At 46.0% G+C, this 24,006-nt stretch overlaps 1 protein-coding gene across 4 annotated transcripts; it reads left to right on the forward strand.

Annotated features, from left to right (window-relative positions):
* Positions 1 to 29: 29 nt before the first annotated feature.
* Positions 30 to 21,901, forward strand: PIGX (phosphatidylinositol glycan anchor biosynthesis class X). Of its 4 annotated transcripts, none has more exons than XM_044290832.1 (7): positions 30 to 72; positions 2,858 to 2,933; positions 5,564 to 5,624; positions 17,593 to 17,734; positions 19,353 to 19,563; positions 20,476 to 20,576; positions 21,588 to 21,901. In XM_044290832.1, the coding sequence occupies exons 2-7, from the start codon at positions 2,864 to 2,866 to the stop codon at positions 21,729 to 21,731; spliced, it is 729 nt and encodes a 242-aa protein (XP_044146767.1). In that variant the 5' UTR covers positions 30 to 72; positions 2,858 to 2,863; the 3' UTR covers positions 21,732 to 21,901. The 4 variants fall into 4 exon arrangements, with proteins under 4 accessions (XP_044146767.1, XP_044146766.1, XP_044146764.1 ...); XM_044290831.1 differs by having other exon boundaries at positions 32 to 72; positions 5,561 to 5,624; XM_044290829.1 differs by lacking the exon at positions 30 to 72 and adding an exon at positions 1,255 to 1,824 and having other exon boundaries at positions 5,561 to 5,624.
* The last annotated feature ends 2,105 nt before the right edge of the window (positions 21,902 to 24,006 follow it).

A 24,006-nucleotide genomic window follows, 5' to 3' on the forward strand; every position in this document is an offset into this window, starting at 1 on the left:
GCGTCTATAAAGTGTCCTTTGGAGGCCCCCTGTGGAACGCGGAAGTGACTGCAGGATGCGCGGCAGCCGTTGGTAGGTGATGGCTACTGCATACAGTAGGAGCTATGAGACATTGAGACTGGCACATTTTATGTATATAATATAATATGTCTATATATATATATATATATATATATATATATATATATATATATATATATATAATCACATTCATACAGCGTCATACATTATGTGTGTGTGTTATCTGACCACATCCCCTGAGTGGCCACTGCCCCCACCTCCACAGTCATAAGGACCCTTCCATTCACTAGTTGAAGATCTTATTCTGGTTCCTGTAATTTTAATCCAAGAGCATTTTTTTTTTTTTTTTAGTCTTGTCTCATCTCAGACAATGAGGGCATATCACTAGGATATGCCACTATTGTCTTATAGGTGCGGGTGCCACCGCTGGGACCCACACTTATCTCCTAAACGGAGCCCCGCAAAGTGGTGGCTGGAGGACACCTGTCCGGCCACCAACAAAAGCGCGCTCCCCATAGAAGTAAATGGGAGTGCACCGCGCATGACCTGCCTCTGCTCCTATGAAATAGCCGAGCCAGCACTTGGCTATATTTGGCAGCCCCATAGAAAAAGGAATGGAGGGTGGCGGCGCATGCACAGTGCATCCTCTAACACTTTTGGGGCTCCCCTCTCGATATAGCTGTGGGACCCACACCTATCAGACAATAGGGGCGTATCCTAGCGATATGCTCCCCATTGTCTGAGATGAGACAATATGTTAGGCTTTACTTATGTTCCCAGATATTGCTGTTCTACAGTCCTCAAGTAATAACACTAATTCAGCAGCGCAACCCCTTAAGGGTCCATTCACACGTCCGTTTTTTCTTTCCTGATCTGTTCCGTTTTTTGCGGACCAGATCTGGACCCATTCATTTTCAATGGGTCCTGAAAAAAATCGGACAGCACAATGTGTGCTGTCCGTTTCCGTTGTTCCGTTCCGCATGTCCGAAAAAATATAAAACATGTCCTATTCTTTTCCGCAAAAATCGGATCCTGGTACAATACAAAGTCAATGGATCCGCAAAAAACGGAAGACATTCGTATGTCATTACGTATGTCATCTGTTTTATGCGGATTCCGTTCGTGGAAATTAAATCCTGCAAACAGAAACGTTTGGATTTCTTTGAAAAAAAAAAAAAAAAAACTTTATTTGCTTATTGAAATTTATACATGTTTCCGTTTTTTGCAGATCCGCAAAAAACGGATGACATACGGAAACATTTTCAGGAACAACGGATCCGCAAAAAACAAACCGAAATTCGGGATATTGAAAAATACTGACGCGTGAATGTAGCCTAATTCTGTAGATCGGAGGGGGCGGCTTGGGTTGCGTTCACACGCTTTTGATTTTGGTGCAGAAATTTCTGCTACTGAAAATCCGTTCCATTCACCTGGCTTGCAGAAATCCATGTACTTATCTCCCCGTTCAAATTAATGGAATTTGACTTAGTCGCGGACATTTTTGCAGCAAAATCCCCAGAGTGTGAAGGCCCCCGTGGAGGTCGGAGCTCTACCAGTTATAGTGATGCCGTATCCTAGCAAGATTGGAATGCCGCTTATCCCACAAAAAATATTTATTCCCTCTGCAGAAGATAAGTGACAAATACCAGATTACCGAGGTCTGAAAGCTGAGGCTCCCAGCAATCCTAAAAAACAAAGGGGCAGTGAATAAAGAGGTGGACCAACATGAGAGCTACAGCTCCGTTCAGAGGGGACCCCTCTTTCTCAGGACTCTACATCAACACGTGGACCCTCCACAATACAGTATTTCTAACCTATTATGTAGCATTCATGATTGATACTGCCACCTGCTGGCCATGCTGGTTATGTATTTTCTAAAACCGTGTCTAGAGCCCAGTAAATTGTGTGGTATAATATGAAATTATACAGATCTCCCATAAACAAAGCAAGTTATCACAACTCAAAATTTGTGTTGAGCGAACGTGCGTTTTCAAGTTTGGCGTACAAGGTTTGGGTTATGTAAGAATTCCGTTATGGATTCCACTACCACGGACCATAAGTTATAGCGGAATCCAGAACGCAATTCTTAGATAACGCAAACCTTAAAAAACACAAGTTCGCTCATCTCTACTCAAGATGTATTACACATGAAAATGCTGCATGAGTACCTAAAAAGCTGCCATGGCTTTCTAGTCGCGCCTTGTGTACATCTTATATCACTTTTCCATGGTTAAATGGTGGTGACAATCTGGAGGCTACTTTCACACTGGCGTTTTGGTTTCCGTTTGCGAGATCCGTTCAGGGCTCTCACAAGCGGTCCAAAACAGATCCGTTTTGCCCCTCTGTTCTGTCTCCATTCCGCTTTGGAGGCAGATACCAAAATGCTGCTTGTCCGTCCGACGAAACTGAGCCAAACGGATCCGTCCTGGCACACAATGTAAGTCAATGGGGACGGATCCATTTTCTCTGACACAATCTGGCACAATAGAAAACGGATCCGTCCCACATTGACTTTCAATGCTGTTCAAGACGGATGCATCTTGGCTATGTTACAGATAATACAAATGGGTGTGTTCTGAACGGATGCAGACGGTTGTACTATCTGAATGAATGCATTTGTGCAGATCCATGACTGATCCGCACCAAACGCGAGTATGAAAGTAGCCTAAGAATCCGCACCATGTTAGGAGATGTGCCGTGTGGGACGCATTATACTGCGGTTACGCGCTCAGTAGTAAATGTACCACAATGCACGTGTGTGAATTGGTATAAATCGGAACAGTCCAGTGACTTTTTTTTATATGTTTATCATTTAACAAGGTTTTTTTTATTACAGGCTGACATGTCGAAAGCAGCAGATCCTTTGACGTTCTTAATACTGACAGTTTTCTTCTGTTCCAGGATTAGTACAGGTAAAAACCAAATCATAACTGGACATCACAAAGCTGAAGTCCTACATTGCGTGACTCTCATTATAGTAAATGTTTTATTATACCTCCAACTGCTGCGTCCTTTCTAAGGGCTCATGCACACAAACATATTTTTGTCCATGTACGTTCATTTTTTTTTTTTTTTTTTTGCGGCCCGTATGCAGACCATTCACTTCAATTGGGCCGAAAAAACGGAAATGACTGTGTGCATTCCGTGTCCATTCCGCAAAAAAAGAACTTGTCCTATTATTGTCCACATTAAGGACAGACAAAATGCGGAATGCACACGGCCGGTATCCATGTTTTCAGGATCGCAAAAAATAAAAATGGTCGCGTGCATGAGCCCTAAGCCTGTGATGTCACATGATCTATGAGCAGCTCAGTCCCATTCAAGTGAATGGACCTGGGCTGCAGTACCGAGCACAACCACCGTACAATGTATGGTATTGTGCTTGGTGAGCTGTGAGGAGGCCGCAGGGCTGAACTGCAAACAGGGTGGAGTTGCTGAGAACCGGACCCCCACCAATCAGTTATTGGGGACATCATCAGTACTGTGCTTCCAAAATACCCTTTTAAGCCCTGCGCACATAAGTGTCCCTGTGGAAGGAAACATCCCTAGGGGTATGTATTATACAGCCATAGGCCGCTCTCACATGAACGTATTTGCAACCCGTACATGGCCCGAATTTAATGTAAAGGAATCCGCTGCTAATGTTAATGACTAGCGCTATTCACTTGGGTGTATCATTTCCGCTGCATGTCCAAGTTGTGTGGATTTGTTTCCAAATACGCCCATACAGTCTATGGGAGTGCACTGAAAATGCAGGGAGGAAAGAATACACATGAAATCCTGAAGCAATACTGATGGTATATCCTCGGGAATCCGTGCCTGATCCCGAGCCGGAATACGGATGATTTCAATATGCTGGTGGGAAGGCAGCCATAGTGTATGTGTGAGGAACCATATTCTTTTCTAGTAGCAATTCTTCTAGAAGAGAAAACCTCTGTTCCCATCCGCTTTTTAATGGAAGCCACAACACTGCGAAGGATCTGTTGCACTATGGGCCTCAGACTTATAATGGAGTCTATCAAGTTCTGATAAGATGTCTGTCATTCGAGCCTACACCACAGATGTGAACAGAGCCTCATACAGTATCCAAGGGGCAGGGAATGTTTTTTTTTTTTTTTTTTGTGTGGATTCATGACTTTTTGCAGCATTCATGTATTGAGATGTCATTTCTTCCGATCTGTTCCAACTCTATTGCAGCACTTTCCAATACTTTTATCTGGAATCTGCAATACCCCCCCCCCCCCCCCCCCAAAAGCATTACCTGGTCAGCCTCTGCAACATTTCCCTGGGACCCCCTGATTGATCCTTTAATAAGGCCTTATTCACATGTCCGTGCCAGTGTGAAGTCCGTGAAAAAAATCTTGCTCACAAAATGGACAAGAATAAGACATGTTCTATCTTTTTTGCGCGGCTGTGGAACAGACGTACTGATGCGGACCGCACATGGGTGCAGGTAAACATGCATAAGATCTGCCCAAACGTCCATGCAGATTTCTGTGCGTTTACGCACCTAAGGCCTCATGCACACGACCGTTTTTTTTTGCGGTCCGCAAAACGGATTTCCGTTGTTCCGTGATCCGTGACGTTTTTTCTTCCGTGGGTCTTCCTTGATTTTTGGAGGATCCACGGACATGAAAAGTGAAAAAAAAAACGAAGTCAAGTTTGCATTGAAAATGATAGGAAAAACGGACACGGACCACGGACACGGATCACGGACATGGATGACTATCTTGTGTGCATCCGTGATTTTTCACAGACCCATTGACTTGAATGGGTCCGTGAACCGTTGTCAGTGAAAAAAAATAGGACAGGTCATATTTTTTTCACGGACTGGAAAAACGGATCACGGACGCGGAAGCCAAACGGTGCATTTTCCGATTTTTCCACGGACCCATTGAAAGTCAATGGGTCCGTGAAAAAAAACGGAAAACGGAACAACGGCCGCGGATGCACACAACGGTCGTGTGCATGAGGTCTTAATCCGCAAGTGTTACTTGGATGCGGTTTGCCACAGATCTCGCCCTTCCATTTAAAATGTTGAAATTTGCAACAAAAAACGCACTCTTAATTGTCATGCTGCGGATTTCTAAATTCTCACAGCAGGTCCTTCCGCATGGAAGAAAGAAACGGTGTACATGAGATTTGTCTGGTCTCATACACTATGCAGCGGTCTCTCTGCATGGGAATCTGGACGGAAAAAACGCACGTAATCCGCGTGTGCAGGTAGCCTTAGGGCATGTTCTTCATTGTGCTAAGGGGCAGCACAGGGACCCATACAAGTCATTGGAGCTATTAATGGACCTGTGTGTTGATACGAGAAGCTCCCTGCATGTCCTATTTTTGTCTGTTTTTGCAGATAATAGCCCTTTGTGTTGATGGGAGTGAGAAATAAAACGCCCACAGTAGCGTCCAGAGATCTTTATTCACATTTGTTTTCTCCAGACCGAAAATCGCACACAATTGTGTGGATAAGCTATCGTTGTTTGTTTGCTACAAAATTCTCATGTTTCTTCTAATGGGCTCATATCTTTCATTTCAGCAGCAGAATCTTTCTGCCGAACACTGAGTGTAAGGAGAGAGATCCTGAAGAATGGATTCCACAGGTACAAAGGAATCGAATGAAGTCAAAGGGGTGAAAGTTTCTGCCAAGTCTTGTTTCCTCTTCTCATATAACTGTAGAGACTTTTTTTTTATTTTTATTTTTTTTCCCCCTCAAACCTTTTGTTTAAATTGGGGCAGTATACAGTACTACAATTTATAGTCAGGCGAAGCCGTAAACTCACTGACTGACAAATTAAAACCAGTAAATTCTGCATTTTCCATCAAAGAACACTGCTGGAGCCATTCCCTTGTTGTTCCTCCTAGAAGTGTATGACTATATTGACAGCTGGGCATTACAATGTCATTTGACAAAGGGGTCTTCCACTACTCAGTCTGATGCTGCCCAACTACCACAGACAGGGCCAGACTGTAGAGGCAGACCCTATTGACATATAACACCTGATTGACATTTGCAAGAGGAAGAGGGACTGTTATTCCTTTACTTCAGTTTGATCATTACCCCTGTGGTATGACATCACTGACTTTATTATCCCTGTGTAGAGACAGCACTATCTTTAGCCCTGCGCTGTGACAGCGCTGTGTGTGTTAGCCCTGCGCTGTGACAGCGCTGTGTGTGTTAGCCCTGCGCTGTGACAGCGCTGTGTGTGTTAGCCCTGCGCTGTGACAGCGCTGTGTGTGTTAGCCCTGCGCTGTGACAGCGCTGTGTGTGTTAGCCCTGCGCTGTGACAGCGCTGTGTGTGTTAGCCCTGCGCTGTGACAGCGCTGTGTGTGTTAGCCCTGCGCTGTGACAGCGCTGTGTGTGTTAGCCCTGCGCTGTGACAGCGCTGTGTGTGTTAGCCCTGCGCTGTGACAGCGCTGTGTGTGTTAGCCCTGCGCTGTGACAGCGCTGTGTGTGTTAGCCCTGCGCTGTGACAGCGCTGTGTGTGTTAGCCCTGCGCTGTGACAGCGCTGTGTGTGTTAGCCCTGCGCTGTGACAGCGCTGTGTGTGTTAGCCCTGCGCTGTGACAGCGCTGTGTGTGTTAGCCCTGCGCTGTGACAGCGCTGTGTGTGTTAGCCCTGCGCTGTGACAGCGCTGTGTGTGTTAGCCCTGCGCTGTGACAGCGCTGTGTGTGTTAGCCCTGCGCTGTGACAGCGCTGTGTGTGTTAGCCCTGCGCTGTGACAGCGCTGTGTGTGTTAGCCCTGCGCTGTGACAGCGCTGTGTGTGTTAGCCCTGCGCTGTGACAGCGCTGTGTGTGTTAGCCCTGCGCTGTGACAGCGCTGTGTGTGTTAGCCCTGCGCTGTGACAGCGCTGTGTGTGTTAGCCCTGCGCTGTGACAGCGCTGTGTGTGTTAGCCCTGCGCTGTGACAGCGCTGTGTGTGTTAGCCCTGCGCTGTGACAGCGCTGTGTGTGTTAGCCCTGCGCTGTGACAGCGCTGTGTGTGTTAGCCCTGCGCTGTGACAGCGCTGTGTGTGTTAGCCCTGCGCTGTGACAGCGCTGTGTGTGTTAGCCCTGCGCTGTGACAGCGCTGTGTGTGTTAGCCCTGCGCTGTGACAGCGCTGTGTGTGTTAGCCCTGCGCTGTGACAGCGCTGTGTGTGTTAGCCCTGCGCTGTGACAGCGCTGTGTGTGTTAGCCCTGCGCTGTGACAGCGCTGTGTGTGTTAGCCCTGCGCTGTGACAGCGCTGTGTGTGTTAGCCCTGCGCTGTGACAGCGCTGTGTGTGTTAGCCCTGCGCTGTGACAGCGCTGTGTGTGTTAGCCCTGCGCTGTGACAGCGCTGTGTGTGTTAGCCCTGCGCTGTGACAGCGCTGTGTGTGTTAGCCCTGCGCTGTGACAGCGCTGTGTGTGTTAGCCCTGCGCTGTGACAGCGCTGTGTGTGTTAGCCCTGCGCTGTGACAGCGCTGTGTGTGTTAGCCCTGCGCTGTGACAGCGCTGTGTGTGTTAGCCCTGCGCTGTGACAGCGCTGTGTGTGTTAGCCCTGCGCTGTGACAGCGCTGTGTGTGTTAGCCCTGCGCTGTGACAGCGCTGTGTGTGTTAGCCCTGCGCTGTGACAGCGCTGTGTGTGTTAGCCCTGCGCTGTGACAGCGCTGTGTGTGTTAGCCCTGCGCTGTGACAGCGCTGTGTGTGTTAGCCCTGCGCTGTGACAGCGCTGTGTGTGTTAGCCCTGCGCTGTGACAGCGCTGTGTGTGTTAGCCCTGCGCTGTGACAGCGCTGTGTGTGTTAGCCCTGCGCTGTGACAGCGCTGTGTGTGTTAGCCCTGCGCTGTGACAGCGCTGTGTGTGTTAGCCCTGCGCTGTGACAGCGCTGTGTGTGTTAGCCCTGCGCTGTGACAGCGCTGTGTGTGTTAGCCCTGCGCTGTGACCGCGCTGTGTGTGTTAGCCCTGCGCTGTGACCGCGCTGTGTGTGTTAGCCCTGCGCTGTGACCGCGCTGTGTGTGTTAGCCCTGCGCTGTGACCGCGCTGTGTGTGTTAGCCCTGCGCTGTGACCGCGCTGTGTGTGTTAGCCCTGCGCTGTGACCGCGCTGTGTGTGTTAGCCCTGCGCTGTGACCGCGCTGTGTGTGTTAGCCCTGCGCTGTGACCGCGCTGTGTGTGTTAGCCCTGCGCTGTGACCGCGCTGTGTGTGTTAGCCCTGCGCTGTGACCGCGCTGTGTGTGTTAGCCCTGCGCTGTGACCGCGCTGTGTGTGTTAGCCCTGCGCTGTGACCGCGCTGTGTGTGTTAGCCCTGCGCTGTGACCGCGCTGTGTGTGTTAGCCCTGCGCTGTGACCGCGCTGTGTGTGTTAGCCCTGCGCTGTGACCGCGCTGTGTGTGTTAGCCCTGCGCTGTGACCGCGCTGTGTGTGTTAGCCCTGCGCTGTGACCGCGCTGTGTGTGTTAGCCCTGCGCTGTGACCGCGCTGTGTGTGTTAGCCCTGCGCTGTGACCGCGCTGTGTGTGTTAGCCCTGCGCTGTGACCGCGCTGTGTGTGTTAGCCCTGCGCTGTGACCGCGCTGTGTGTGTTAGCCCTGCGCTGTGACCGCGCTGTGTGTGTTAGCCCTGCGCTGTGACCGCGCTGTGTGTGTTAGCCCTGCGCTGTGACCGCGCTGTGTGTGTTAGCCCTGCGCTGTGACCGCGCTGTGTGTGTTAGCCCTGCGCTGTGACCGCGCTGTGTGTGTTAGCCCTGCGCTGTGACCGCGCTGTGTGTGTTAGCCCTGCGCTGTGACCGCGCTGTGTGTGTTAGCCCTGCGCTGTGACCGCGCTGTGTGTGTTAGCCCTGCGCTGTGACCGCGCTGTGTGTGTTAGCCCTGCGCTGTGACCGCGCTGTGTGTGTTAGCCCTGCGCTGTGACCGCGCTGTGTGTGTTAGCCCTGCGCTGTGACCGCGCTGTGTGTGTTAGCCCTGCGCTGTGACCGCGCTGTGTGTGTTAGCCCTGCGCTGTGACCGCGCTGTGTGTGTTAGCCCTGCGCTGTGACCGCGCTGTGTGTGTTAGCCCTGCGCTGTGACCGCGCTGTGTGTGTTAGCCCTGCGCTGTGACCGCGCTGTGTGTGTTAGCCCTGCGCTGTGACCGCGCTGTGTGTGTTAGCCCTGCGCTGTGACCGCGCTGTGTGTGTTAGCCCTGCGCTGTGACCGCGCTGTGTGTGTTAGCCCTGCGCTGTGACCGCGCTGTGTGTGTTAGCCCTGCGCTGTGACCGCGCTGTGTGTGTTAGCCCTGCGCTGTGACCGCGCTGTGTGTGTTAGCCCTGCGCTGTGACCGCGCTGTGTGTGTTAGCCCTGCGCTGTGACCGCGCTGTGTGTGTTAGCCCTGCGCTGTGACCGCGCTGTGTGTGTTAGCCCTGCGCTGTGACCGCGCTGTGTGTGTTAGCCCTGCGCTGTGACCGCGCTGTGTGTGTTAGCCCTGCGCTGTGACCGCGCTGTGTGTGTTAGCCCTGCGCTGTGACCGCGCTGTGTGTGTTAGCCCTGCGCTGTGACCGCGCTGTGTGTGTTAGCCCTGCGCTGTGACCGCGCTGTGTGTGTTAGCCCTGCGCTGTGACCGCGCTGTGTGTGTTAGCCCTGCGCTGTGACCGCGCTGTGTGTTAGCCCTGCGCTGTGACCGCGCTGTGTGTGTTAGCCCTGCGCTGTGACCGCGCTGTGTGTGTTAGCCCTGCGCTGTGACCGCGCTGTGTGTGTTAGCCCTGCGCTGTGACCGCGCTGTGTGTGTTAGCCCTGCGCTGTGACCGCGCTGTGTGTGTTAGCCCTGCGCTGTGACCGCGCTGTGTGTGTTAGCCCTGCGCTGTGACCGCGCTGTGTGTGTTAGCCCTGCGCTGTGACCGCGCTGTGTGTGTTAGCCCTGCGCTGTGACCGCGCTGTGTGTGTTAGCCCTGCGCTGTGACCGCGCTGTGTGTGTTAGCCCTGCGCTGTGACCGCGCTGTGTGTGTTAGCCCTGCGCTGTGACCGCGCTGTGTGTGTTAGCCCTGCGCTGTGACCGCGCTGTGTGTGTTAGCCCTGCGCTGTGACCGCGCTGTGTGTGTTAGCCCTGCGCTGTGACCGCGCTGTGTGTGTTAGCCCTGCGCTGTGACCGCGCTGTGTGTGTTAGCCCTGCGCTGTGACCGCGCTGTGTGTGTTAGCCCTGCGCTGTGACCGCGCTGTGTGTGTTAGCCCTGCGCTGTGACCGCGCTGTGTGTGTTAGCCCTGCGCTGTGACCGCGCTGTGTGTGTTAGCCCTGCGCTGTGACCGCGCTGTGTGTGTTAGCCCTGCGCTGTGACCGCGCTGTGTGTGTTAGCCCTGCGCTGTGACCGCGCTGTGTGTGTTAGCCCTGCGCTGTGACCGCGCTGTGTGTGTTAGCCCTGCGCTGTGACCGCGCTGTGTGTGTTAGCCCTGCGCTGTGACCGCGCTGTGTGTGTTAGCCCTGCGCTGTGACCGCGCTGTGTGTGTTAGCCCTGCGCTGTGACCGCGCTGTGTGTGTTAGCCCTGCGCTGTGACCGCGCTGTGTGTGTTAGCCCTGCGCTGTGACCGCGCTGTGTGTGTTAGCCCTGCGCTGTGACCGCGCTGTGTGTGTTAGCCCTGCGCTGTGACCGCGCTGTGTGTGTTAGCCCTGCGCTGTGACCGCGCTGTGTGTGTTAGCCCTGCGCTGTGACCGCGCTGTGTGTGTTAGCCCTGCGCTGTGACCGCGCTGTGTGTGTTAGCCCTGCGCTGTGACCGCGCTGTGTGTGTTAGCCCTGCGCTGTGACCGCGCTGTGTGTGTTAGCCCTGCGCTGTGACAGCGCTGTGTGTGTTAGCCCTGCGCTGTGACAGTACCGATTTTTGCAAATCTGACATGTCTCTTTATGTGGTAATAGCTTTGGAACGCTTTTACTTATCCAAGCCATTCTGAGACTGTTTTCTCGTGACACATTGTTCTTCATGACACTGCTAAATTTGAGTCAATATATTTCACCTTTATTTATAAAATAATTCAAAATGTACAAAACCTTTTTTAGAAATATTTACAATTTTCAAAATTTTAATTTCTCTACTTTTAAGACAGATAATACCTCATGATATGGTTATTGGTTTACCTTCCCCATACGTCTGCTTTATGTTGGCATCATTTTGTAAATGTCATTTTATTTTTTTAGGACGTTAAAAGGCTTAGAATTTTAGAAGCTATTTTTCAAATTATCACCAAAATTTCCAAAACCATTTTTTCAGCACCAGTTCAGTTATAAAGTGATTTTAAGGGGCTTGCGTAATGGAAACCCCTCATAAATCACCCCATTTAAGAAACTAGACCGCTCAAATTATTCAAAACTGATGTTACAAACTATTAACCCTTGAGGCGTTCCAGAAGAATTAAAGAAAAATGGACGTGAAATTTAAAAATGTATTTTTTGGTAGATTTTTTTTTTTTTTAAATGTTAATCAATTTTTTTTCTTTCAACACAGCAAAGTTTAACAGCAAAATAAACCTCAATATACATTATACTTAAGAACTATATTACACTGGCGCTTTTATCCTCTATAACCTATCACTGACACTGCGGTACCGCCACTGCTGCAAAATGCAGGAAAACTATAATAATATGGTTCCGCGCGACATTACCCCACACTTCCTACAATACCACAAGCAGAGGTAAACGTGCATTCACAGCATTAATCCAAATATGTATATATGTACCTGTTTGAACTTTTCTGTGCGTACCTATCCTCTTTTGTATGCTGGTACTTTTATATTAGAGTGGGATAGGGAGCCCTATGTAATTTGTTAAAAATGCGCTTGCCCCGGCCGGTGGCACCGCTCGATGTTAGACTCACTAGCTTGTGCTCAAATCCGAGCGCTATGTGACGTCACTAAACCCGAGTATAAGCCGAGGCCCCTAATTTTACCCCCAAAAAATGGGAAAAATTATTGACTCGAGTATAAGACTAGGATGGGAAATGCAGCAGCTACTGGTAAATTTCAAAAATAAAAATAGATATCGTACCAATAAAATTAGATTTTTGGGAAAATACCAGTTCATGCGAATTTTTATGGGAAAATTTGAATGCGATTTTTATTTTTAATTTTTTTGCGAATTTTCGCAATCAAGAAAATGCCCCTCCCTACTTCATACTTGGCCAGGGTGGGGGTGCTGTCCAGGGGGAGGGGGGATGTCCAGGGGGAGGGAGGGCTGTCCAGGGGGAGGGGAGGCTGTGCAGGGGCCGGTACTTACTGCCGGTGTAAATCTCGCGGTCTGCTCCCAGTGTAAATCTCATTTACACTGGGAGCTTAACAGAGGTGCCGCGTGGACGTGCTGGGAGCTGACCGGAGCAGCTGTAAAGGTAAGTAACAGCTTCTCCGGCCCCCAATATGACAATCTAAGTTGCCATAATACAGACCAAGACTCGAGTATAAGACGAGGGGGCTTTTTGAGCACAAAAATATGTGCCAAAAAACTCGTCTTATACTCGAGTATATACGGTAATTTAATCCCTGAGTTTAACCCTATTGGTGCTAATGTATTCATATTAAAAATCCAACGTGTCTCCACTTTAGCCATTTTTTTTTTTTTTTTTTTTTATAAAATCTCCTTCTTTTATCTCCCTACACTATTTCTATTCCACTAAATTGGGTTCCCTCACTTAAACCCTCTTGTTTCTCCTGATAATGTTGGGATAAGGGGTGGCCATCCTATTTTCTATTGTTTTTTGTTCTATTAACCTATCTCTACTGTAACCTTTTGATTCAAATTTATGTTGTAGTTCCTCTGCTTCTTTCTCATAATCCTCCCTTTTTTTGTACAGTTTATTTTCATTTGCATGAATTGGCGCCTAGGTATATTTTCCTGCCACTGGGGAAGATGACAACTATCTCGTGAAATAAAACTATTCACTGTGGGTTTGTTATATGTCCTTCTCTATATAAATAGTTAGGTCTAAAAAAATTAATCTCCCTTGTACTAAACATCAATGTAAATTCCAAATAAAATTAATTTCTATTTAATTCTTTAAAAAATTGCACCAATTCTACTTCACCCCCCCCCCCCCCCCCCCCCCCAAATAAAAACTAGGACTAGATTCCCCTGAAGCTTGCTATTGGGGTGGATCACTTCATGTTCCCACCGTCCTACATATAAATTTAAAAAATCTCGTCCCCATCGCAGTACCCCACTGCTGAAGGTAAAAAGTATCCTCAAAAATAAAATATTTTTTCTTTAAAATAAACCAATATATACTCCCCTATTAAATCGATTTGATCTCTAGGTAGTTTTTTTAGGATTTTTTTCAGGCCAGAAGGAAAGGAAATACAAAAGGGAAGTAGGTGAGGGAAACTCACCAAAAAGAAGTACCGTAATCATCAAATGAACCAATAAAACAATCGGGACAAAAGGTTTATAATTTGAGTAAATATACACTCAAGGAAGGAGAACTAAAAATATTAGAGAAAGGTTTGACACTTTTTTTTTTAAATAAATTTGAGGCATTCATAGTTATCCGAAAGTTCATGAGGAGATTAGCATTAAAGAAATATTTCATGAAGAAAAAACAACAAAAAATGAAGGAGGAGATGAATAATGACTACAAACTGACTTGAAAGTTAAGTCTAGATATCACCCGATACAGGAGTACTGTCTTTTTTAATACATTTATGAACCTAGTAGTAAAGGATATACGGAAGGTAAAGGATCTCAAAAAATCCAAAAAACTACAATATATGAGCAATAATCAAGAGTGGAGAGGGAAGCTGTGACGGCGATGCAAGAGAATAATATTATACGTCCAGCGGACAAAGGTGGTGGCATCGTAATTATGGATAAAGAAAATTATTGTAAGGTGGTATGCAACTTATTGGGGGACCAAAAAACATATAGAATATTGAAGAAAGATCCAACGGAAACCTATAAAAAAATAATTAAATGGATTAATACAAAGGGGCAAAAAAGCCAGGTATATTAAATAAAAGGAGGCGGAATTTGTAGAAATCGGATACCCGAGGATTGCGGCCTTCTACCATAATCCCAAAATCCATAAAAGTAAAATGAAACCGCCTGGTAGACCGATTGTATTAGGCATTGAATGTCTAACCAGCAAATTATCGAGGTATGTGGATTTCCACTTACAGCCTTGTGCCCAGATGTTACCGACCTATTTGAAAGACACTAAGCACATTCTACAGATATTAAATGAAATAGAATGGAGATCACATTATATTATCGGTACACTTGATGTAAAATCTCTTTATACCATAATAGAAAATAAGGGATGTAAAGCTGTAATTTTTTTTGAAAAACAGGGAGAACTACTTAGAGATCAAATTGATTTCATAGGGGAGTGTATAATTTTTTTTTTTACCTTCAGCCGTGGGGTACTGCGATGGGGACGAGATTTGCACCGGGGTTTGCAAATTTATATGTGGGGCTTTGGGAACATAAAGTGATCCACCCCAATGGCGAGCTCCGGGCGAATCTTGTCCTCTAGAAATGTTTTATAGACGATGCGGTTTTTATTTGTGAGGGGGGATTAGAATTGGTGCAATTTTTTTAAGAATTAAATAAAAAAAGTTTATTTGGAATTTACACCGATGTTTAGTACAAGGGAGATTTTTTAGACTTCACCATTTATATAGAGAAGGATAAAATATGTACAAGGACATATAACAAACCCACAGATGTGAATAGTTTTATTTCACAAGATGGTTTTCATCTTCCCCAGTGGCTGGAAAATATACCTAGGCGCCAATTCATGCAAATAAAAAGAAACTGTACAAAAAGGGAGGATTATGAGAAAGAAGCAGAGGAACTACAACATAAATTTGAATCAAAAGGTTACAGTAGAGATAGGTTAATAGAACAGAAAACAATAATAGCTGAATTAGAAAGACAGGAATTAATTAAGAACAAGAAATGTGAGAATGAAAATGGAGAGAAGAATGATGGGGAACAGTTTGAAATACCGCCTATTATTACACAATATACTGTAACTGTCAGACTAAGATGTTTAAAAACATCATTAAAAAACATTGGGACATTTTGAAAAATAGTAGGTGATTATATCCCCAAGTTCCCCAAACTTATATATAGGAAGGCTAGAGATGTGGGGAATATGGTGGCACCAACAAATAAATGCATAAATATACAGGATACATATATACATGCATGTACTTAAATAAGAGAGTGGGGAACATGTTTACAATAGTCACAGAAAATACGATGGCCACCCCTTATCCCAACATTATAAGGAGAAACATGAGGGTTTAAGTGAGGGAATTCAATTTAGTGGAATGGAAATAGTGAAATGAGATAAGAGGAGGAGATTTTATTTTAAAAAATTCTAAAGTGGAGACACGTTAGATTTTTATTATGAATACATGAGCACCAATAGGGTTAAACTCAGAGATTTAATTATTTGCATTTGAATGAAGGAGAAAAGTATGAGAGAAAACCAAGGGTTAAAAATGGGAGTGGAGGAGAATCCTATATAAGGAATACTAGGAGAAACAGTCTACATCCCTGACTAAGGGTAACTATTATCCGAAACGCGTTGGGGCTTTTTTTTTTTTTTACTCCTAGATACCCGTAACCTAGTTCAGTGATGTCACATAGCGCTCGGATTTGAGCGCGAGCTAGTGGTGCCACCGGCCAAGGCAAGCTCTTTTTTTTTTTTTTTTTTTTTTAACAAATTACATCCCACTCTAATATACAAGTAGCAGCATACAAAAGAGGATCGGTACGTGCAGAAAAGTGACATACACGTTTACCTCGGCTTATGGTATTGTAGGAAGTGTAGGGTATTGTAGGGCGCAGAACCATGTTTTTGATCTCAATATACATTACTCTGATTCTACAGTTTACAAAAATACCCTATATGTGGCGGTAAAGTGCTCTATGAGCACATGGCAGTGGTCAGAAGGAAAGGAGCGCCATATGGATTTTGGAGGCAGATTTTGCTAAGATGGTTTTTAGGCACCATTCTGTATTTGAAAAGACCCTGACGTACCCCTATAGTGGAAACCCTCAAAAAGTTTCCCCATTTTGGAAACTACTGGTTTCCAAACCAGTACTGACCACTTTGACCCCCTAAGCATTTTACGGAAGTTGGAAACACTTGGCTGTGAAAATGAAAAGTTTCGTTCCTTCTTACAATAAAGTGTTGCTTTAGCAAAATCCTTTTCAAAAGGGGTAACAGAAGAAAAAGCACCCCATAATTTTTTAACCATTTTCTCCTGAATACGGCAACACCCCATGTGGTGGTGAACTGCTGTGGGGGCTCATGGCAGGACTCAGAATGGATGGACCGCCATGTCTTTTGCAGCGCAGATTTTGATGGATTGGTTTACGGGTGCCATTGGTTTTTATTTTTTAAGTGATTGTCTTATGTGGGGACTCATTTTCTGCGGGATGAGGTGACTGCTTGATTGGTACCATTTTGGAGTACATAAGATTTTTGATCGCTTGGTATTAAACTTTTTGTGAGGCAATGTGAAAAAAATGACTGTTTTGGCATCCTTTTTTTTTTATCTTACAGCATTAACCTGAGGGGGCTTATAATGTGATATTGTTAGAGCAGGTGTTACGGACGTGACGATACCTAATATGTCTATCGTTTTTAGGCATTGTTGAACAGAATAAAATCTTGTTTTTGTGTTGCCATTTTCTGAGAGCCCTATTTTTTTTTGGGGGGGGGGGGGGGCGATTATATTGGGTAGGGGCTTATTTTTTGCGGGATGAGATGACTGTTCGATTGGTACAATTTTTGGCTAAATATGCCTTTTTGATCACTGATACAGCAGAGGTCCGGTTATCAGTGACTGCCGGACCCCTGCAGCTCCTGCACCTACTGCAACTACGGGTCTGGTATCCTAAGGGTTAATTATTTTGTCCTGTGACCTCACTGTGTTAATTATTTTGTACGGTGACTAGGCATGAGCGAATTTCATAATTTGAAGTGCGGGTACGTGTGGTGGTATTTACTGAATTGCGTTATGGATTCCGTTACCACGGACCATAACGCAGTTCCATGACGGAATGCATAACAGAATGCCTTTAGAGGCATTACGTTATTCATTCCGTCATAATAGAAGTCTATGGCCTGCATAACGGATCTGTCCGGTTTCTGTTATGTAGGAGAGGACTCCAGCATAATGTAAACCGGACGGATCCGTTATGCAGACCATAGACTTCTGTTATGACAGAATGAATAATGGAATGCCTCTAAAGGCATTCTGTTATGCATTCCGTCATGGAACTGCGTTATGGTCCGTGGTAACGCAATTCTGTAAATACCACAACACAAACCCGCATGCGAACTTCAAACTATGAAATTTGCTCATCCCTAACTGTGACATCACATGGCTGCAGTTATTATCATGTGACATCACTTTGATCACTGCTCTTGTCCTGTGATTTTGCTGCATCCCTGGGTGTAATTATATGAAGTGCAGGAGTTGCAGTCATACCTGGGAACCGGCTGGTGATGTTACCCAACATTTCCCCTGCAACATAAGGGTATCCCAGTATCAGTATTATACCCTACATGTAATGTTGTAGGGGCCCTGTTACAGGAACTTCAAGTTACATCTCAGCTGAAAATACAGTTGACAGAGACACATTTTTGTTGGTTTTAGGGACCTGGTAACCAGAGTGAAGGTTCACAGTCCTGCAGAGCAGATAGATGGCTGCAGCATATTGCTTCGGGAGACTATCCCATCTGGACTCTTTCTGGATCCCTATCAGCTGTCCTCGCTGAGGCAGCACAATCTAACCGAGGTAAGATCGTGTTGTCACTGACTGACAGGGGTGTTCCAAGAGTTAAAAATGATGCGTGCTGCAAGTTTTTTTTAGTTTTTTTTTTTTACAATTTTTTATTTTATTTATTAACATTAGTATCAACAGAAGCAACTTTGTTCTATCAGTTGTTATAGTCACATTGGTTAGACTCCATTAATATCCATACAAAATGCCCCATGTCTTTTCTGGGAAACTCCTTTAATAATAGACATGCTGATATATAGTTAAAGGGGTATTCCAAGGGTGCCAGTTGTCAGGAAACCAGACCTAGCCTGAGGACAGGTAATCAATATTGGGAGCCCAGAAACCTCCTCCTTTAAAGGGGCATTCTGGTTGTGGAAAGTTATCCCTTGGACAGTAGTTAGATCCCCACCGATCACGAGAACAGGGTCCCCTAAAATAAATGAATCAGCAGGTTAGGCATGCACGCTACTGCTCCATTCATCTGTATGGGAGATTCAGGACACAGCCGAGTACAGTGCTTGGCTATTTTCAGAACTCCGACAGAGATGAATGGCACAGGAGTATGCATGCCCGACTTGCTGATTCATTTATTTTAGAGGGCCCCATGGAGTATGGGGTCCCTGCTTTCGTCTTTGGTAGGGGCCCCACCAATTTAATAGTTGTTCCCTATCCCAGGGATCAGCAAACTTTGGCACTTCATTTCTTCTGAAATCACAACTCCAAAAATCCTTTCAATTCTATAGAAGTTCTAAGAACAGCTGAGTAAGTGTGCTTGTTGGGAGTCGTAGTTTCACAGCAGCTGGAGTGCCGGAGGTTGCTGATCCCTGCCTCATCTTATGGATAGAGAAGACTTCCGCCTAGCAGAGAGCCTGTTGACGTCAGACACTAATGGATGGTCTTTAGCACTGCCCTAGCCTGTAAAACAGCTTGGGGCAGCGCTATAGACCGCCCATTAGTCTTGGTGATGTCAGCGGGATTACTGCTAGGCGGAAGCCTCCGCCTAGCAGTGCACAAATGTAAACAAAACAGCCCTTGCTGAAATGCTCAGATGCTGCACTCATACGGGCTGAATGGGTGAAGAAGGGGTTATGCCCGGGTTCAGCTTTGGACACAGACAACCCCTTTAAGGCTAAAATGTATTGTCACTAAGGGGTTAAAAATGCAGTTGTCGCCTGAGTTGTACGCCAACCAGATTTACTGCCGACACATATTTAAAAAAATCTACAATAAAACATTTTAGGGAGTTTTTTTACAATTTTAATGCGACCGTTAGGAGTTTTCTTGGTTCCCAATATTGATGACGTGACCTCAGGCTTGGTCTGGGCTTCTGACATCCGGAACCCCCTTCACTGGTGCCAGAACTACCACTATGAATGGCAAAGTGTTGTGTGCCGGGTTACTTTTCAGTGAATGGTAGCTGAGATGCAGTAAGCCAGCATGGCCACTACACTTTCAGAGCGGTCGTTCTGGAGTGGCAGCTACTGGAAACAGCGGAGTAGCGGAGGTGCTGAGTGAGGGACCCCCACTGATCTATCCTGAGCACAGGACATTTATAGCAGGAGCTTGGGAAACCCCTTTAAGTGTTGATAATTAATATATATAATGTATTGCAAAATACTGTCTTTTTATTAAGGTCCTTTTGCTAAATTCAGTGGATTTGGAAGCTCCGGAGTATCTGTCCACAGAATCAAATGCACTGGTGTATACAAGACCAGACGAGACATGTGGTGATTGCTTCATCTCCTCAGTGCCAATCCATGCTAGATACCACCGCCCATCAGCGCAAGTCAGTGAAGTGTCCATTGTTCTACACAAGCCGCAACTGCTCGTCCGCTGCAGCAAAGGTAAAGTCACTGCTCAGGATAAAGGGGCAGATTGATGGAAAAGCTGTCTGTTGCCCACAGCAGGTAATCGGCGCAGCTTTCATTTTTCATAAGAAATGAAAGCCGTGCTGTGATTGGTGGCTAAGGGCAATAAGGACAGTTTCTCTTTAAGTTAGCTTCATAAATGTTCCCTGGTTTGGGAAACCCACATTTGATGGTCTGGCCGCATGCAGTTTTTCCCCCCTGTTTCCTGGATGATAATTTCTTAGCCTGTAAGACGTTCTGCAAGCTCCTGAAACAACCTGACTACAGGATTGAGCCATTCACTTAGTAGATCTCGTCATGATTGACCAGAGCACTGAGAGGTGGGACCTAGTTGTGCTTGGTGTCCTCTGGGTGCTCCCATGTACCATCTAGTCTGGGCAGACGCTGCACGACAGATGGCCGCATCTGGCACATGTGGAGGTGCAGGGGATTCTGTTACCTGCTTGCACTGGACACATCCATTTGCCCATCAGCATCTGCCCAGAATAGACGGTGCCCATGAGCAGCCAGAGGAAACGATTGACACCATCATGCAGGCCATGGATGCTGAGGGTGACGGGTATGTTTGCATCATGGACGCTGGGGTCCTCCATTAGGTCAGCTGGGAGACGGTATACAGTCATGTATGCTCCATACATGCATATATCTCCCCTTTAACATCTGCTTCTGTTTAGCATGCAGCCTTTGTTTCAAGTCTGAATGGGAACTAAAAGGTCTGTTTTACACATATTAGTGACTATTGTTACATACGTGTTTTTGTGAAGCAGTGATCTGGATCATGTAACAAGACAGGTTCTATGGAAATCACTCGTAACAATGTTCTCCTTAACTTTTCTTGTTTTCCCGTTTTTTATGTATTTTTATGTATTTTTTTACTTGCATGAATAGACTATCTTTTGAGCGGCTGCTTGGATTACCCTTTAGTTGAAGCTCCCTGTGGACCTACTGATGAAATACAATGCCAGTGGATCGATATGCCTTACACTCAGGTGTGTGCTCATCTTTCTGTGTCCCATGGATCATTTTAAATGATCTCTGATATTCATGAAATATTGAACAAAAAAAACAAGGAAAATACTTCACTGGGACAGTGTTGGCAGCAGGGAGTGAGGTAGAAGTCTGAAAAGTATAGTGCATGCCCAAATAACAGGTTCCTAATTTCTAACATCAGGAATGTTCCAATAAAACACATGAAGAGTCTACAAATTTCCTGCTGGTATCACCGAGAATCTAATGCAGGAGGAGCTGACCACATTGATGATTAGTTCTGTGGGAAAATATTCAGTAAAATTAATTTGTATGTTTATATCTCTGCTTTTTCTGACCTTAAGATCGCCCCTGTGTACAGCTATCTCTGTATACACACACAGGGAATGCCATCAGTCACTGATAACACCTCCCCTGTGTACAGCTATCAGTGACTGACGGCAATTCCTGTATACACCCTTACACAGAGAATGCTATCAATCACTGATAACATCTGCCCCGTGTACAACTAAAGTAAGAAAATCAGATATATAAATTACACGTTTTAATGAATGTATACCCACAAAACTCAATTTCCCACCACTACAAACCAGTAAAATGCTACTTTCTCTGCAGATAAATAAAGTATAAACTTTTTGGGTGGAGATTCTTTCAGATAAGACAAAGAACACAAATTACACTTTTCAAATGATTAGTTAACACCGGCTTTGTGTGGAGAAATAACAAGCCACTTAGACACTCAGTCAATCAATGGAAGGGCCACTTTTGTATTTTGGCTAGTTCTGATGTTGCAGCTCATCCCCATACACCCCAATACCAGACACAATACAGGGACAGCTGTAGTGCTCTTTCTGGAAATATAAAGTCATGCCCTTTTTTTGTATCCCCAAACGACCCCTTACATCAAATTTAATTGGCATTTGGATTCAGTTAGAATAGCTACACCCAGGCTTGTATGTGTCTCACTTCTAGAGTGGATTCCTGAGACTAATGATACCTTTTGCCCTATACAGGTTAAAGAGAAACTCTCGCTCCAGGTGCCAGTGGGCATGACCCAGCATGGACCAGCAGTGTGTATTATTACGGTAGCAGTCACCCTGTGTTGCACTGGACTGATACTGACATCAGTGTACAAGCACAGAAAGGTTTACAGCTAGCACGTGACACTCTATTCCCAGCTAGAATAGAATACCCACTTCTCTTGTAGATTGTAAGCCCTCGAGGGCAAGGTCCCTTCTCCCTCTGTACCAGTCTGTCACTGTATTTGTTTATGTTCATTGTACTTGTTTTTATCGTATGTTATGCAGTGAAACCCTATGAACCCCTATCCTATGGGTGCTGTCACACAGTTTTTTTTTGGGAGTGGGGAGGAAGGGGGATTTGGTCTGTAAAAAATGCTATAAAATTCATGCAGTTTTGTTACCAGTGTTTAATTTTTTTTTTGTGGTGTTTTTGAGTCCCATATTTTACTAGCTTCTTCAGACTTTTTTTTTTTTTTTTCCCAATCGAGAAGTCTAGAGGGTGCTGTGATTTTAAAAATATAGCAGGAGGAGCGGAGAAGATTGGGGGGGGGGGGGATTCCAAGCTATGGGGCCCCCATGGCTTCTTGTTACACCATGCTCTTGGAATTTTGTAGGTAGGTACTTGTGTTTTGTATCTTTAAAAGGAATCTGTTACCACATATTAATGCTTTAGTGGCGAGTGTAACGGTATCACCTGTTGGCGACGTCCTTCTCCCCTAGTCAGAGTGGCGCTGTAGAGTTGCTCCAGAGACTTCCAAGCCGAGTTGTGATTCGCAGTAGCTGTGCAGCTCTTACAAGAGCTAGTAGTGATATAGCTGTTCCCTACAACACGAGACCAGGCTGCGAGTTGAGGGTAAGAAGATCAAACTTTATTGGTGCCACGCTTGGCTTTATATGTAAGTCCCCATGCAAGGGGACCTCCCCGCTGGACCTGATGGAGAACTTGGTGACAACCACACAAACCACATTTTCTTTTTTATCAAGAATTAAAAAGTACCCCAAAATCCACAATATCCCCACAAATGTGACCATCCCCTGATAGTCCTGATCTGGGTGACCAACATATCCAAAAATCACCCACATCAGAGAAGGGGTTAAAGTATTTTCTGGAGGTCTTGTTTCTGACCGACCACATACAAGGCTCCTGCCCAAAATCGTTCCATAGAATCAGGCTGTGTGGTCGGTCTCCTTTCGAGAGTCGAAATGTCTTTTAATACTTAACAGTTCACAACTTTATTTTGTCCATAAACCTCGTTCGGGGGTTTGACATAATTAAATATCTAAACAGAGGGCTTCTGTTACAGTGAGCAAAAAGCAGGACTTTTGGTGCAACAGTGAGGCCCTCTTTGCACCTAGCAGCTAATTTGCATATAATAAAATTAAGGATTTCTCAGGGATGAGCGAAACAGCGTTTGAATTAAGAGACCAGAAAGAGCATGTATGACACTTGACATGGATTACTATAGATAGAAGTATGTGGTGACACATATTTTTTTTTTTTCCTGCGTTTTGGCACCCTGGCTCCTGTGTCCAGTGTGGGCTGCCAGGGAGTGGGAATAGAGAGCAGGTACGGGTGTTTTCACAGGTACAGCTCGTGGGGGACAAAGGCCTCTAAGGCTATGTTCACATGACAGACTATGACAATGTCCAAATCCGCTGCATGTTCTGAGGCATAACCCTCCGCAGTTTCTCAATTTCAGTACTGCCCCCAATGAATGCAGCTAAACCGTGAGAAGAACCACACCTAAAGTGGATATATGGCGTGGGCTGGAAAACCACCCGTAAATAGTCCGGAGTTACCTGAATGGCGGAGCAGACTCTCATTGAAAACAATAGGAGGCGGTTTCAGGAATCTGCATGGAAATACATGACTAAAGTTAGAGGCAAAAATCTTCTGACAACCTTAAAGGGGTTTTCTGGGGCTTTAAGGCTAGGGCTACACGACAACAATAAGTCACGTGACACAGGGCTCAACTACACTGCAACATGTGTCGCGTGACAATTTTTATAATGATAGTTTATGGCAGTGATGGCGAACCTTTTACAGACCGAGTGCCCAAACTGTAACCCAAAACCCACTTACTTATCACAAAGTGCCAACACGGCAATGTAACCTGAATACTACAGTCCAGTATAGTATATCTTCCATGTACTCTATCATTTAGCTATAATAGCCTGCATACATTTAGTGCGCTGCCTGTGCTGTTCATAGTTTGTCCTGCGCTGATGAATGGCAGGAAAAGTCATATCGATACACCATAGACTTTTTCCAGGGTGCGGGTGCGGGTGCCCACAGAGAGGGCTCTGAGTGCCGCCTCTGGCAACCGTGCCATAGGTTCGCCAACACTGGTCTATGGTGTTGCACTTCAACATGCGACATGCTGCGACGTGACAGTCACAGAAAAATCCA

Source organism: Bufo gargarizans, chromosome 4, assembly GCF_014858855.1.
Source record: "Bufo gargarizans isolate SCDJY-AF-19 chromosome 4, ASM1485885v1, whole genome shotgun sequence".
NCBI lineage: Eukaryota > Metazoa > Chordata > Amphibia > Anura > Bufonidae > Bufo > Bufo gargarizans.

Bases quoted from the DNA above. Each gene is read 5' to 3' on its own strand.
- PIGX (XM_044290829.1), top strand. From the start codon at position 1,747: ATGAGAGCTACAGCTCCGTTCAGAGGGGACCCCTCTTTCTCAGGACTC. The intron at 2,934-5,560 runs GTAAAAACCAAA...CTTTCATTTCAG, and splicing joins CTGTTCCAGGATTAGTACAG to CAGCAGAATCTTTCTGCCGA. The intron at 5,625-17,592 runs GTACAAAGGAAT...TGTTGGTTTTAG, and splicing joins CTGAAGAATGGATTCCACAG to GGACCTGGTAACCAGAGTGA.